General features: G+C 48.8%; 1 protein-coding gene across 5 annotated transcripts in view; it reads right to left on the reverse strand.

Annotated features, from left to right (window-relative positions):
• The window catches only part of LOC118379552 (phosphatase and actin regulator 3-like), a 117,726-nt gene that overhangs the window by 40,310 nt on the left and 63,288 nt on the right, over positions 1-14,128 (reverse strand). For all 5 annotated transcript variants that reach the window (XM_052474477.1, XM_052474476.1, XM_052474475.1 and 2 more), the window contains one exon: positions 11,117-11,340. In XM_052474477.1, coding sequence (XP_052330437.1) covers positions 11,117-11,340 — 224 coding nt within the window. The remainder of the gene's footprint in view (positions 1-11,116; positions 11,341-14,128) is intronic.

The raw sequence follows: 14,128 nt of genomic DNA on the forward strand, positions 1-14,128 counted from the left end.
CTGGATCCTCCTGTTGGGGGGTGCCCAATATGGATCTGCTACACCTGAATCCTCCTGTTGGGGAGGGGTGTCCATTCTGCATCTGCTACATCTGGATCCTTCTGTTGGGGAGGGGTGTCCATTCTGCATCTGCTACACCTGAATCCTCCTGTTGGGAAGGGGTGTCCATTCTGCATCTGCTACACCTGGATCCTACTGTTGGGGAGGGGTGTCCATTCTGCATCTGCTACACCTGAATCCTCCTGTTGGGGAGGGGTGTCCATTCTGCATCTGCTACACCTGGATCCTCCTGTTGGGGAGGGGTGTCCATTCTGCATCTGCTACACCTGGATCCTACTGTTGGGGAGGGGTGTCCATTCTGCATCTGATACACCTGGACCCTACTGTTGGGGAGGGGTGTCCATTCTGCATCTGCTACACCTGGATCCTACTGTTGGGGAGGGGTGTCCATTCTGCATCTGATACACCTGGACCCTACTGTTGGGGAGGGGTGTCCATTCTGCATCTGCTACACCTGGATTCTCCTGTTGGGGAGGGGTGTCCATTCTGCATCTCCTACACCTGGATCCTTCTGTTGGGGAGGGGTGTCCATTCTGCATCTGCTACACCTGAATCCTCCTGTTGGGGAGGGGTGTCCATTCTGCATCTGCTACACCTGGATCCTCCTGTTGGGGAGGGGTGTCCATTCTGCATCTGCTACACCTGGATCCTCCTGTTGGGGGGGTGCCCATTATGGATCTGCTACACCTGGATCCTACTGTTGGGGAGGGGTGTCCATTCTGCATCTGCTACACCTGAATCCTCCTGTTGGGAAGGGGTGTCCATTCTGCATCTGCTACACCTGAATCCTCCTGTTGGGGAGGGGTGTCCATTCTGCATCCGCTACACCTGAATCCTCCTGTTGGGAAGGGGTGTCCATTCTGCATCTGCTACACCTGGATCCTACTGTTGGGGAGGGGTGTCCATTCTGCATCTGATACACCTGGACCCTACTGTTGGGGAGGGGTGTCCATTCTGCATCTGATACACCTGGATCTTACTGTTGGGGAGGGGTGTCCATTCTGCATCTGCTACACCTGGATCCTCCTGTTGGGCAGGGGTGTCCATTCTGCATCTCCTACACCTGGATCCTTCTGTTGGGGAGGGGTGTCCATTCTGCATCTGCTACACCTGGATCCTACTGTTGGGGAGGGGTGTCCATTCTGCATCTGCTACACCTGGATCCTCCTGTTGGGGAGGGGTGTCCATTCTGCATCTGCTACACCTGGATCCTACTGTTGGGGAGGGGTGTCCATTCTGCATCTGCTACACCTGGACCCTACTGTTGGGGAGGGGTGTCCATTCTGCATCTGCTACACCTGGACCCTCCTGTTGGGGAGGGGTGTCCATTCTGCATCTGCTACACCTGGATCCTACTGTTGGGGAGGGGTGTCCATTCTGCATCTGCTACACCTGGATCCTACTGTTGGGGAGGGGTGTCCATTCTGCATCTGCTACACCTGGATCCTACTGTTGGGGAGGGGTGTCCATTCTGTGCTGAGTCTGAAACTCTGGCACATCTGTTCTTACAGTGTTTCAGGTTGGTGGGGATTGATGGACCTGATCACTAGTTGGTTTTCAGCTCTGGGAGATGCTTTCTCTTCCCAACAGTTTATATGTGGGCCAAAGTCCAGGTTTAGTTAAAGGGGTGTAGTTCTCTTACTTAACCTTGTGTCAGGGGGCAGCTAAATTAGCAGTTTGGAAGACACAAAAGAACAGTATTCGGGGACAGGGGTCTGTGGACATGGTGGGAATGCTGGAGGGGATGTTGGCAGCGAGGCTGAGGGGTGAGTTTGTTACAAACTGGTTAACAACATTGGGCTATGAATATATGGGGTATTCAAAGTCTGTTGTGTTTAGTAACTGTGGAGGAGGATGTGGTGTTGTGTTGAGTTACTGTGGGGGAGGATGTGGTGTTGTGTTGAGTTACTGTGGGGGAGGATGTGGTGTTGTGTTGAGTTACTGTGGAGGAGGATGTGGTGCTGTGTTGAGTTACTGTGGAGGAGGATGTGGTGTTGTGTTGAGTTACTGTGGAGGAGGATGTGGTGTTGTGTTGAGTTCCTGTGGAGGAGGGTGTGGTGTTGTGTTGAGTTCCTGTGGAGGAGGATGTGGTGTTGTGTTTAGTTACTGTGGAGGAGGATGTGGTGTTGTGTTTAGTTCCTGTGGAGGAGGATGTGGTGTTGTGTTTAGTTACTGTGGAGGAGGGTGTGGTGTTGTGTTTAGTTCCTGTGGAGGAGGGTGTGGTGTTGTGTTGAGTTCCTGTGGAGGAGGATGTGGTGTTGTGCTTCTAATTGATGTTCAACCATGTTTTTCTTTGTTTGAAGTATTATTGTGAGGTGGGTTCCCAGACCCAATAATTTTTTTTTTAAACTTCAAAACTCTCTCTCCTATTTCTCTCTCCTATCTCCTTCTCTTCTCTCTCCTCTTTTTCCCCTCTCTCTCTCCTCTCTCTATCTACTCTCCCTCTCCTCTCTGCTCTCGCTCTCTATCTCATCTCGCTCTCCTCTCACTTCCCCTCTCTGCTCTCTCTCCTCCCTCTATCCTCTATCCTCTCCCCTCTCTCTCCTCTCTCACTCTCACTCTCCCTCTCTTTCTCCCCTCTCTCTCCTTCCTCTATCCTCTCTCCTCTTTCCTTTCACTTCTCTCACTCTCCTGTCTCTCTTCTCTCACTCTCCTGTCTCTCTTCTCTTCCTCTCATGTCTCTCTTCTCTCTCACCTCTATCTCCTCTGTCTCTCCTCTCTTTCCTCTCCATTTCTTCTCTCCCCTCTTTCTCTTCTCTCTCCTATCTCTCTCCTCTCCCTACTCTATCTCTCTGCTCTCTCTCGCTCTCCTCTCTCTCATATGTCTATCTTCTCTCTCCTTTCTCCTCTTTGTCCTCTCTCTTCTCTCACTCTCCTCTGTTTCTCCTCTGTCTATCCTCTCTCTCACTCTCCTCTGTCTCTCTCTCTCCTCTCAATTAAATTAAATTAAATTTGCTTTATTGGCGTGGCATAATAATGTACATATTGCCAAAGCGTACTTTGGATATTTACAATATTAAAATAATGAGAATCCAAATTGTCAACGGGACGACAGTAACAACAATAACCAACACATTGAACAATAACAATAAGCATAGAGGACATTGGTTGGCCTGCAGGTTAGTTGTCAGACACTGTCCCTCATCTTATGGCAGGCAGCAATGTAGTGCGCTGCCAACCCACAGTTCTGCGTCCTCCCCCAACAGGACAGGTAGGCTATTCTCATCAGAGAGGTCTTTGAAACCTTGAATAAGGGTTTCAGATTTCAGGAAATGACACTCTCTTATTGTTTTATATTTTTTTTACATTTTGTCAGGAAATGCAGCTCTGTCTCAGGTTCTGCTGTGGTGCAGTGGTTGCACAGCCTTTCCTCAACAGGGAGACAGGTTTTCCTGTGTCTACCCTTCTCAATGGCAAGGCTGTGCTCACTGAGCCTGCACCTTGTCAAGGTTGTGTTAACCACGGAGTACTGTTGATTTAGGGCCAGATAGCACTGCATTTTGCTTTGTGCTTCCCAATGTAGCAATGTTGTAATTTGGATTATTCTGATTGATTGGATGTTCTTCAGCCCCAGGACCAGCTGGATGAGGGGACTGAGGCTTCAGTGTGTTAGTAGAACAGGTTAGTGAACTCAGGACCAGCTGGATGAGGGGACTGAGGCTTCAGTGTGTTAGTAGAACAGGTTAGTGAACTCAGGACCAGCTGGATGAGGGGACTGAGGCTTCAGTGTGTTAGTAGAACAGGTTAGTGAACTCAACCCCAGGACCAGCTGGATGAGGGGACTGAGGCTTCAGTGTGTTAGTAGAACAGGTTAGTGAACTCAGGACCAGCTGGATGAGGGGACTGAGGCTTCAGTGTGTTAGTAGAACAGGTTAGTGAACTCAGGACCAGCTGGATGAGGGGACTGAGGCTTCAGTGTGTTAGTAGAACAGGTTAGTGAACTCAACCCCAGGACCAGCTGGATGAGGGGACTGAGGCTTCAGTGTGTTAGTAGAACAGGTTAGTGAACTCAACCCCAGGACCAGTTGGATGAGGGGACTGAGGCTTCAGTGTGTTAGTAGAACAGGTTAGTGAACTCAACCCCAGGACCAGTTGGATGAGGGGACTGAGGCTTCAGTGTGTTAGTAGAACAGGTTAGTGAACTCAGCCCCAGGACCAGTTGGATGAGGGGACTGAGGCTTCAGTGTGTTAGTAGAACAGGTTAGTGAACTCAACCCCAGGACCAGTTGGATGAGGGGACTGAGGCTTCAGTGTGTTAGTAGAACAGGTTAGTGAACTCAGGACCAGCTGGATGAGGGGACTGAGGCTTCAGTGTGTTAGTAGAACAGGTTAGTGAACTCAGGACCAGCTGGATGAGGGGACTGAGGCTTCAGTGTGTTAGTAGAACAGGTTTGTGAACTCAGACCCAGGAACAGTTGGATGAGGGGACTGAGGCTTCAGTGTGTTAGTAGAACAGGTTAGTGAACTCAGACCCAGGACCAGTTGGATGAGGGGACTGAGGCTTCAGTGTGTTAGTAGAACAGGTTAGTGAACTCAACCCCAGGACCAGTTGGATGAGGGGACTGAGGCTTCAGTGTGTTAGTAGAACAGGTTAGTGAACTCAGACCCAGGACCAGTTGGATGAGGGGACTGAGGCTTCAGTGTGTTAGTAGAACAGGTTAGTGAACTCAGCCCCAGGACCAGTTGGATGAGGGGACTGAGGCTTCAGTGTGTTAGTAGAACAGGTTAGTGAACTCAACCCCAGGACCAGCTGGATGAGGGGACTGAGGCTTCAGTGTGTTAGTAGAACAGGTTAGTGAACTCATCCCCGGGACCAGTTGGATGAGGGGACTGAGGCTTCAGTGTGTTAGTAGAACAGGTTAGTGAACTCAACCCCAGGACCAGTTGGATGAGGGGACTGAGGCTTCAGTGTGTTAGTAGAACAGGTTAGTGAACTCAACCCCAGGACCAGTTGGATGAGGGGACTGAGGCTTCAGTGTGTTAGTAGAACAGGTTAGTGAACTCAGGACCAGCTGGATGAGGGGACTGAGGCTTCAGTGTGTTAGTAGAACAGGTTAGTGAACTCAATCCCAGGACCAGCTGGATGAGGGGACTGAGGCTTCAGTGTGTTAGTAGAACAGGTTAGTGAACTCAACCCCAGGACCAGCTGGATGAGGGGACTGAGGCTTCAGTGTGTTAGTAGAACAGGTTAGTGAACTCATCCCCGGGACCAGTTGGATGAGGGGACTGAGGCTTCAGTGTGTTAGTAGAACAGGTTAGTGAACTCAGCCCCAGGACCAGTTGGATGAGGGGACTGAGGCTTCAGTGTGTTAGTAGAACAGGTTAGTGAACTCAACCCCAGGACCAGCTGGATGAGGGGACTGAGGCTTCAGTGTGTTAGTAGAACAGGTTAGTGAACTCAGCCCCAGGACCAGTTGGATGAGGGGACTGAGGCTTCAGTGTGTTAGTAGAACAGGTTAGTGAACTCAACCCCAGGACCAGTTGGATGAGGGGACTGAGGCTTCAGTGTGTTAGTAGAACAGGTTAGTGAACTCAACCCCAGGACCAGTTGGATGAGGGGACTGAGGCTTCAGTGTGTTAGTAGAACAGGTTAGTGAACTCAACCCCAGGACCAGTTGGATGAGGGGACTGAGGCTTCAGTGTGTTAGTAGAACAGGTTAGTGAACTCAACCCCAGGACCAGCTGGATGAGGGGACTGAGGCTTCAGTGTGTTAGTAGAACAGGTTAGTGAACTCATCCCCGGGACCAGCTGGATGAGGGGACTGAGGCTTCAGTGTGTTAGTAGAACAGGTTTGTGAACTCATCCCCGGGACCAGCTGGATGAGGGGACTGAGGCTTCAGTGTGTTAGTAGAACAGGTTTGTGAACTCTGCCCCGGGACCAGCTGGATGAGGGGACTGAGGCTTCAGTGTGTTAGTAGAACAGGTTAGTGAACTCAACCCCAGGACCAGCTGGATGAGGGGACTGAGGCTTCAGTGTGTTAGTAGAACAGGTTAGTGAACTCATCCCCGGGACCAGCTGGATGAGGGGACTGAGGCTTCAGTGTGTTAGTAGAACAGGTTTGTGAACTCATCCCCGGGACCAGCTGGATGAGGGGACTGAGGCTTCAGTGTGTTAGTAGAACAGGTTAGTGAACTCAAACCCAGGACCAGCTGGATGAGGGGACTGAGGCTTTAGTGTGTTAGTAGAACAGGTTAGTGAACTCATCCCCGGGACCAGCTGGATGAGGGGACTGAGGCTTCAGTGTGTTAGTAGAACAGGTTTGTGAACTCATCCCCGGGACCAGCTGGATGAGGGGACTGAGGCTTTAGTGTGTCAGTAGAACAGGTTAGTGAACTCAGCCCCAGGACCAGCTGGATGAGGGGACTCTTTTCTTTGCTCAGCTCTTGGCATTGCAGCGCTTGGTAATGAGGGGGTCATTGTATGTTAGATGTTTCCAAAACGTAATGACTCTTTTCTGAGTTTTTATTATTAGTGGATATTGGCCTAATTCTGCCCTGAATGCATTATTTGTAGTTTCCTCTGGACATGTAAGAGAATCTTACAGAACTCGGCATGCAGGGTTTCAATGGGGTGTTTGTCCCATTGGGTGAAATCTTGTTTTGCCTCGTTGCCATTGGTTCCATGACACATTACATTTTTTTATTAGCCAAATTTGAATAATTATGGTCAGTCTGGAGGCTGGTCCTTCTGTAACTCAGTTGGTAGAGCATGGCGCTTGTAACGCCAGGGTAGTGGGTTCAATTCCCGGGACCACCCATATGTAGAATGTATGCACACATGACTGTAAGTCGCTTTGGATAAAAGCGTCCGCTAAATGGCATATATTATTATTATTAGTCTAGCTGTGTGGAGAAGGTTCTGCTCTGTCTTCCCTTTTCCTCTGCAGGATCGGTCTCCCGACCTTGGGACGGTTGAGCTAACGTAGGCTAATGCGATTAGCATGAGGTTGTAAGTATCGAGAACATTTCCCAGGACATATCTGATATGGGCAGAAAGCTTTAATTCTTGTTAATCTAACTGCACCGTCCAATTTACAGTAGCAATTACAATGAAAGAACACCATGCTATTGTTTGAGGAGAGTGCACAGTTATGAACATGAAAATGTATTAATAAACCAATTAGGCACATTTGGGCAGTCTTGGTACAACATTTTGGTTCATTGGATCAGTCTAAACCGTTGCACATACACTGCTGCCATCTAGTGGCCGAAATCTAAATGTTGCCAAGGCTGGAATAATACATTACGGCCTTTCTCTTGGATTTCAAAGACGATGTTACAAAAACAATATCAGGCTATACCAATCACTCAAATGTGATACATTCACTCATCAATAGTTACAATAAACTTTATGAAAACTAAATGTGATACTGATGATATAATTAATTCATGTGTGTGTGTGTGTGTGTGTGTGTGTGTGTGTGTGTGTGTGTGTGTGTGTTGAGGAGCTTGTCAATCAGTATAAACCAGGCTTGATATAGTTGACAATACCCCTCTGCCTGTTTTCTAGAGGCTGTGAGCTAGAAGCTGTTTTCTAGAGAAGGTGAGCTAGAGGCTGTGAGATAGAAGCTGTTTTCTAGAGAAGGTGAGCTGGAGGCTGTTTTCTAAAATATGTTTTCTAGAGAAGGTGAGCTAGAGGCTGTGAGCTAGAGGCTGTGAGCTAGAGGCTGTTTTCTAGAGGCTGTGAGATAGAGATGGTGAGGTAGAGGCTGTGAGGTAGAGTCTGTGGGAGCTAGAGATTGTTTTCTAGAGGCTGTGAGCTAGAGTCTGTGAGCAAGAGAATGTGAGATAGTGGCTGTGAGCTAGAGACTGTTTTCTAGAGACTGTGAGCTAGAGGTTGTGAGCTAGAGAATGTGAGCTGGTGGCTGTGAGCTAGAGACTGTTTTCTAGAGGATGTGAGCTAGAGGCTGTTTTCTAGAGGCTGTGAGCTAGAGTCTGTGAGCTAGAGTCTGTGAGCAAGAGGATGTGAGCAAGAGGATGTGAGATAGTGGCTGTGAGCTAGAGATGGTTTTCTAGAGATTGTGAGCTAGAGGCTGTGAGCTAGAGACTGTTTTCTAGAGACTGTGAGCTAGAGGTTGTGAGCTAGAGAATGTGAGCTGGTGGCTGTGAGCTAGAGTCTGTTTTCTAGAGGATGTGAGCTAGAGGCTGTTTTCTAGAGGCTGTGAGCTAGAGTCTGTGAGCAAGAGGATGTGAGCAAGAGGCTGTTAACTAGAGAATGTGAGCAAGATGCTGTGAGTGAGAGGCTGTGAGTGAGAGCCTGTGAGCTAGAGGCTGTGAGCAAGAGGCTGTGAGCAAGAGGCTGTGAGCAAGAGGCTGTGAGCAAGAGGCTGTGAGCTAGAGGCTGTGAGCTAGAGGCTGTGATATAGAGGCTGTGAGCAAGAGCCTGTTTTCTAGAGGCTGTGAGCTACAGGCTTTTTTCTGAAAGCCTGTGAGAGAGAGGCTGTGAGGTTGAGGCTGTGAGCAAGAGGTTGTGAGATAGAGGCTGTGAGCTAGAGTCTGTTTTCTAGAGGATGTGAGCTAGAGTCTGTGAGCAAGAAGCTGAGAGATAAAGCCTGTGAAATAGAGGATGTTTTCTAAAGGCTGTGAGCTAGAGGCTGTGAGCTAGATTGTGTGAGCTCGAGAATGTGAGCTAGAGGCTGTTTTCTGGAGACTGTGAGCTAGAGGCTGTGAGCTAGAGGCTGTGAGCTAGAGGGGGTGAGCTAGAGGCTGTGAGCAAGAGGCTATGTTCTAGAGGCTATGAGCTAGAGGCTGTGAGCTAGAGGCTGTGAGCTAGAGGCTGTTTACTAGAGGCTGTGAGCTAGAGGCTGTGAGCTAGAGAATGTGATCTAGAGGCTGTGAGCGAGAGGCTGTGAGCAAGAGGTTGTGACCTAGAGGCTGTGAGCTAAAGTCTGTTTACTAGAGAATGTGAGCTAGAGTCTGTGAGCAAGAGACTGTTTTCTAGAGGCTGTGAGCTACAGGCTGTGAGCTACAGGCTTTTGTCTGAAAGGCTGTGAGAGCAAGGCTGTGAGCTAGAGGCTGTGAGCTAGAGGCTGTGAGCTAATGTCTGTTTACTAGAGGATGTGAGCAAGAGGCTGTGAGCTAGAGGCTGTGAGCAAGAGGCTGTTTTCTAGAGGCTGTGAGCAAGAGCCTGTTTTCTAGAGGCTGTGAGCTACAGGCTGTAAGCTAGAGGCGGTGAGCTAGAGGCTGTGAGCTAGAGGCTATGAGATAGGGGCTGTAAGCAGGAGGCTGTTTTCTAGAGGCTGTGAGCTACAGGCTTTTTTTCTGAAAGGCTGTGAGAGAGAGGCTGTGATATAGAGCCTGTGAGATAGAGGCTGTGAGATAGAGCCTGTGAGCTAGAGGCTGTGAGATAGAGCCTGTGAGATAGAGGCTGTGAGATAGAGCCTGTGAGATAGAGCCTGTGAGATAGAGCCTGTGAGATAGAGGCTGTGAGATAGAGCCTGTGAGATAGAGGCTGTGAGATAGAGCCTGTGAGATAGAGGCTGTGAGATAGAGCCTGTGAGATAGAGCCTGTGAGATAGAGCCTGTGAGATAGAGCCTGTGAGCTAGAGGCTGTGAGATAGAGCCTGTGAGATAGAGCCTGTGAGCTAGAGGCTGTGAGATAGAGCCTGTGAGCTAGAGCCTGTGAGATAGAGCCTGTGAGATAGAGCCTGTGAGATAGAGGCTGTGAGATAGAGGCTGTGAGATAGAGCCTGTGAGAAAGAGGCTGTGAGATAGAGCCTGTGAGATAGAGGCTGTGAGATAGAGGCTGTGAGATAGAGCCTGTGAGTTAGAGTCTGTGAGAGGTGGCCCTTGCAAAGATTCAACATCTGTTGGCCAATAACACAAACTGTTCAAGTGGTGAGAAAGTGGCTTATAAGCACACAAGGTTATCTTCCTGAGACAAACGGTGGGGCTGCTCTGTCTTCTCATTTGGTCAGTCTAGCTGGTCAGTCTAGTTGGTCAGTCAAGCTGGTCAGTCAAGCTGTATGGAGAAGGTTCTGCTCTGTCTTCTATTTTGGTCAGTCTAGCTGGGCAGTCTAACTTGTCAGTCTAGCTGGTCAGTCTAGCTGGTCAGTCTAGCTTGTCAGTCTAGCTTGTCAGTCGAGCTTGTCAGTCTAGCTTGTCAGTCTAGCTTGTCAGTCTAGCTTGTCAGTCTAGCTTGTCAGTCTAGCTGGTCAGTCTAGCTGGTCAGTCTAGCTGTACGGAGAAGGTTCTGCTGTGACTTCCCTTAAGGTCAGTCTAGATGGTCAGTCAAGCTGGTCAGTCTAGCTGGTCAGTCTAGCTTGTCTGTCTATTTTGGTCAGTCTAGCTGGTCAGTCTAGCTGGTCAGTCCAGCTGGTCAGTCTAGCTGTATGGAGAAGGTCCTGCTCTGTCTTATTTTTTGGTCAGTCTAGCTGATCAGTCCAGCTGGTCAGTCCAGCTGGTCAGTCCAGCTGGTCAGTCCAGCTGGTCAGTCCAGCTGGTCAGTCCAGCTGGTCAGTCCAGCTGGTCAGTCCAGCTGGTCAGTCCAGCTGGTCAGTCTAGCTGGTCAGTCTAGCTGGTCAGTCCAGCTGGTCAGTCCAGCTGGTCAGTCCAGCTGGTCGGTCTAGCTGGTCGGTCTAGCTGGTCGGTCTAGCTGGTCAGTCCAGCTGGTCAGTCTAGCTGATCAGTCCAGCTGGTCAGTCCAGCTGGTCGGTCTAGCTGGTCAGTCTAGCTTGTCAGTCGAGCTGGTCAGTCTAGCTTGTCAGTCTAGCTGGTCAGTCTAGCTGGTCAGTCTAGCTGGTCAGTCTAGCTGGTCAGTCTATCTGTACGGAGAAGGTTCTGCTGTGACGTCCCTTAAGGTCAGTCTAGATGGTCAGTCAAGCTGGTCAGTCTAGCTGGTCAGTTTAGCTGGTCAGTCTAGCTTGTCTGTCTATTTTGGTCAGTCTAGCTGGTTAGTCCAGCTGGTCAGTCTAGCTGGTCAGCCTAGCTGGTCAGTCTAGCTGTGTGGAGGAGAAGGTGCTTTTTGTTCTCATTTTGTGTGTGTGTGTGTGTGTGTGTGTGTGTGTGTGTGTGTGTGTGTGTGTGTGTGTGTGTGTGTGTGTGTGTGACACCTACCAGAGATGACAGAGTCATTCCAGCGGTCAGGGTCGTTGTAGAATTCATCTAGACGTCTGTTCTCCTTGTTCTCGTCTGATTCCTTCCCTCTCTCCTTCTCTCTCTCCTCTCTCTCCTTCTCTCTCTCCATCCCTCCGGTTGGGACTTTCTCCACGCTGGCTGTACGCGCCAGACGACTGTCGTACCGAAGCTTCGGAGAAGAGCTCATTTCCTTCGGTTGGAAACTTGAGGACAACAGAGCAGATAAACTCAGCAAAGAAAAGAAACGTCCTCTCACGGTCAACTGCGTTTATTTTCAGCATACTTAACATGTGTAAATATTTGTATGAACATAACAAGATTCAATAACTGAAACATAAACTGAACAAGTTCCACAGATGTGACTAACAGAAATTGAATAATGTGTCCCTGAACAAAGGGGGGGTCAAAATCAAGAGTAACAGTCCGTATCTGGTGTGGCCACCAGCTGCATTAAGTACTGCAGTGCATCTCCTCCTCATGGACTGCACCAGGTTTGCCAGTTCTTGCTGTGAGATGTTACCCCACTCTTCCACCAGGCAAGTTCCCGGACATTTCTGGGGGGAATGGCCCTAGCCCTCTGATCCAACAGGTCCCAGACATTTCTGGGGTGGGAATGGCCCTAGCCCTCTGATCCAACAGGTCCCAGACATTTCTGGGGGGAATAGCCCTAGCCCTCACCCTCCGATCCAACAGGTCCCAGACGTGCTCAATGGGATTGAGATCCGGGCTCTTCGCTGTCCATGGCAGAACACTGACATTCCCGTCTTGCAGGAAATCACGCACAGAACGAGCAGTATGGCTGGTGGCGTTGTCATGCTGGAGGGTCATGTTAGGATGAGCCTGCAGGAAGGGTACCACATGAGAGAGGAGGATGTCTTCCCTGTAACGCACAGCGTTGGGATTACCTGCAATGACAACAAGCTCAGTCCGATGAGGCTGTGACACACCGCCCCAGACCATGACGGACCCTCCACCTCCAAATCGGTCCCACTCCAGAGTACAGGCCTCGGTTTAACACTCATTCCTTTAACGATAAACGTGAATCCGACCATCACTCCTGGTGTGACAAAACCTCTACTCGTCAGTGAAAAACACTTTTTGCCGTTCCTGTCTGGTCCAGCGACGGTGGGTTTGTGCCCATAGGCGACGTTGTTACCGGTGATGTCTGGTGAGGACCTGCTTTACAACAAGCCTACAAGCCCTCAGTCCACCCTCTCTCAGCCTATTGCAGACAGTCTGAGCTGAGCACTGATGGGGGGATTGTGCGTTCCTGGTGTAACTCGTGCAATTGTTGTTGCCATCCTGTACCTGTCCCGCAGGTGTGATGTTCGGATGTACCGATCCTGTGCAGGTGTTACACGTGGTTTGCCACCACGAGGACGATCAGCTGTCCGTCCTGACTCCCTGTAGTGCTGTCTTAGGCGTCTCACAGTACGGACATTGCAATTTATTGCCCTGGCCAAATCTGCAGTCCTCATGCCTCCTTGCAGAATGCCTAAGGCACGTTCACCCAGATGAGCAGGGACCCTGGGCATCTTTCTTTTGGTGTTTTTCAGTCAGTAGAAAGGACTCTTTAGGACTCCTCTAAGTTTTCAGAATTATGAACTTAATTGCCTACCGTCTTGTAAGCTGTTAGTGTCTTAACGACCTTTCCACAGGTGCATGTTCATTAATTGTTTATGGTTCATTGAACAAGCATGGGGAAACAGTGTTTAAACCCTTTACAATGAAGATCTGTGAAGTTATTTGGATTTTTACAAAAGATCTTTGAAAGACCGGGTCCTGAAAAAGGGACGTTTCTTTTTTTGCTGAGTTCAAATAAAAGAGGGAATTTATCTGAGAACTGGGGTGCTAGTAACAATCCCCGACCGTTGTGCCCTTCACCAAGGCACTTAACTCACATTCCTCTACCTGTGCTGTCTGTGTTTGGTAATTGATTGATTGATTTGTGTCCTACCTGTGCTGTCTGTGTTTGGTAATTGATTGATTGATTTGTGTCCTACCTGTCCTGTCTGTGTTTGGTAATTGATTGATTGATTGGTGTCCTACCTGTGCTGTCTGTGTTTGGTAATTGATTGATTGATTGGTGTCCTACCTGTGCTGTCTGTGTTTGGTAATTGATTGATTGATTGGTGTCCTACCTGTGCTGTCTGTGTTTGGTAATTGATTGATTGATTTGTGTCCTACCTGTCCTGTCTGTGTTTGGTAATTGATTGATTGATTTGTGTCCTACCTGTGCTGTCTGTGTTTGGTAATTGATTGATTGATTTGTGTCCTACCTGTGCTGTCTGTGTTTGGTAAATGATTGATTGATTGATTTGTGTCCTACCTGTGCTGTCTGTTTTTGGTAATTGATTGATTGATTGATGTGTGTCCTACCTGTCCTGTCTGTGTTTGGTAATTGATTGATTGATTTGTGTCCTACCTGTGCTGTCTGTGTTTGGTAATTGATTGATTGATTGATTTGTGTCCTACCTGTGCTGTCTGTGTTTGGTAATTGATTGATTGATTGTGTGTCCTACCTGTCCTGTCTGTGTTTGGTAATTGATTGATTGATTTGTGTCCTACCTGTGCTGTCTGTGTTTGGTAATTGATTGATTGATTGATTTGTGTCCTACCTGTGCTGTCTGTGTTTGGTAATTGATTGATTGTTTGATGTGTGTCCTACCTGTCCTGTCTGTGTTTGGTAATTGATTGATTGATTGATTTGTGTCCTACCTGTCCTGTCTCTGTTTGGTAATTGATTGATTGATTGATGTGTGTCCTACCTGTCCTGTCTCTGTTTGGTAATTGATTGATTGATTGATTTGTGTCCTACCTGTCCTGTCTGTGATTGATTTGTGTCCTACCTGTCCTGTCTCTGTTTGGTAATTGATTGATTGATTTGTGTCCTACCTGTCCTGTCTCTGTTTGGTAATTGATTGATTGATTGATTTGTGTCCTACCTGTCCTGTCTCTGTTTGGTAATTGATTGATTGATTGATTTGTGTC

Source organism: Oncorhynchus keta, chromosome 21, assembly GCF_023373465.1.
Source record: "Oncorhynchus keta strain PuntledgeMale-10-30-2019 chromosome 21, Oket_V2, whole genome shotgun sequence".
NCBI classification, from domain to species: Eukaryota; Metazoa; Chordata; class Actinopteri; order Salmoniformes; family Salmonidae; genus Oncorhynchus; species Oncorhynchus keta.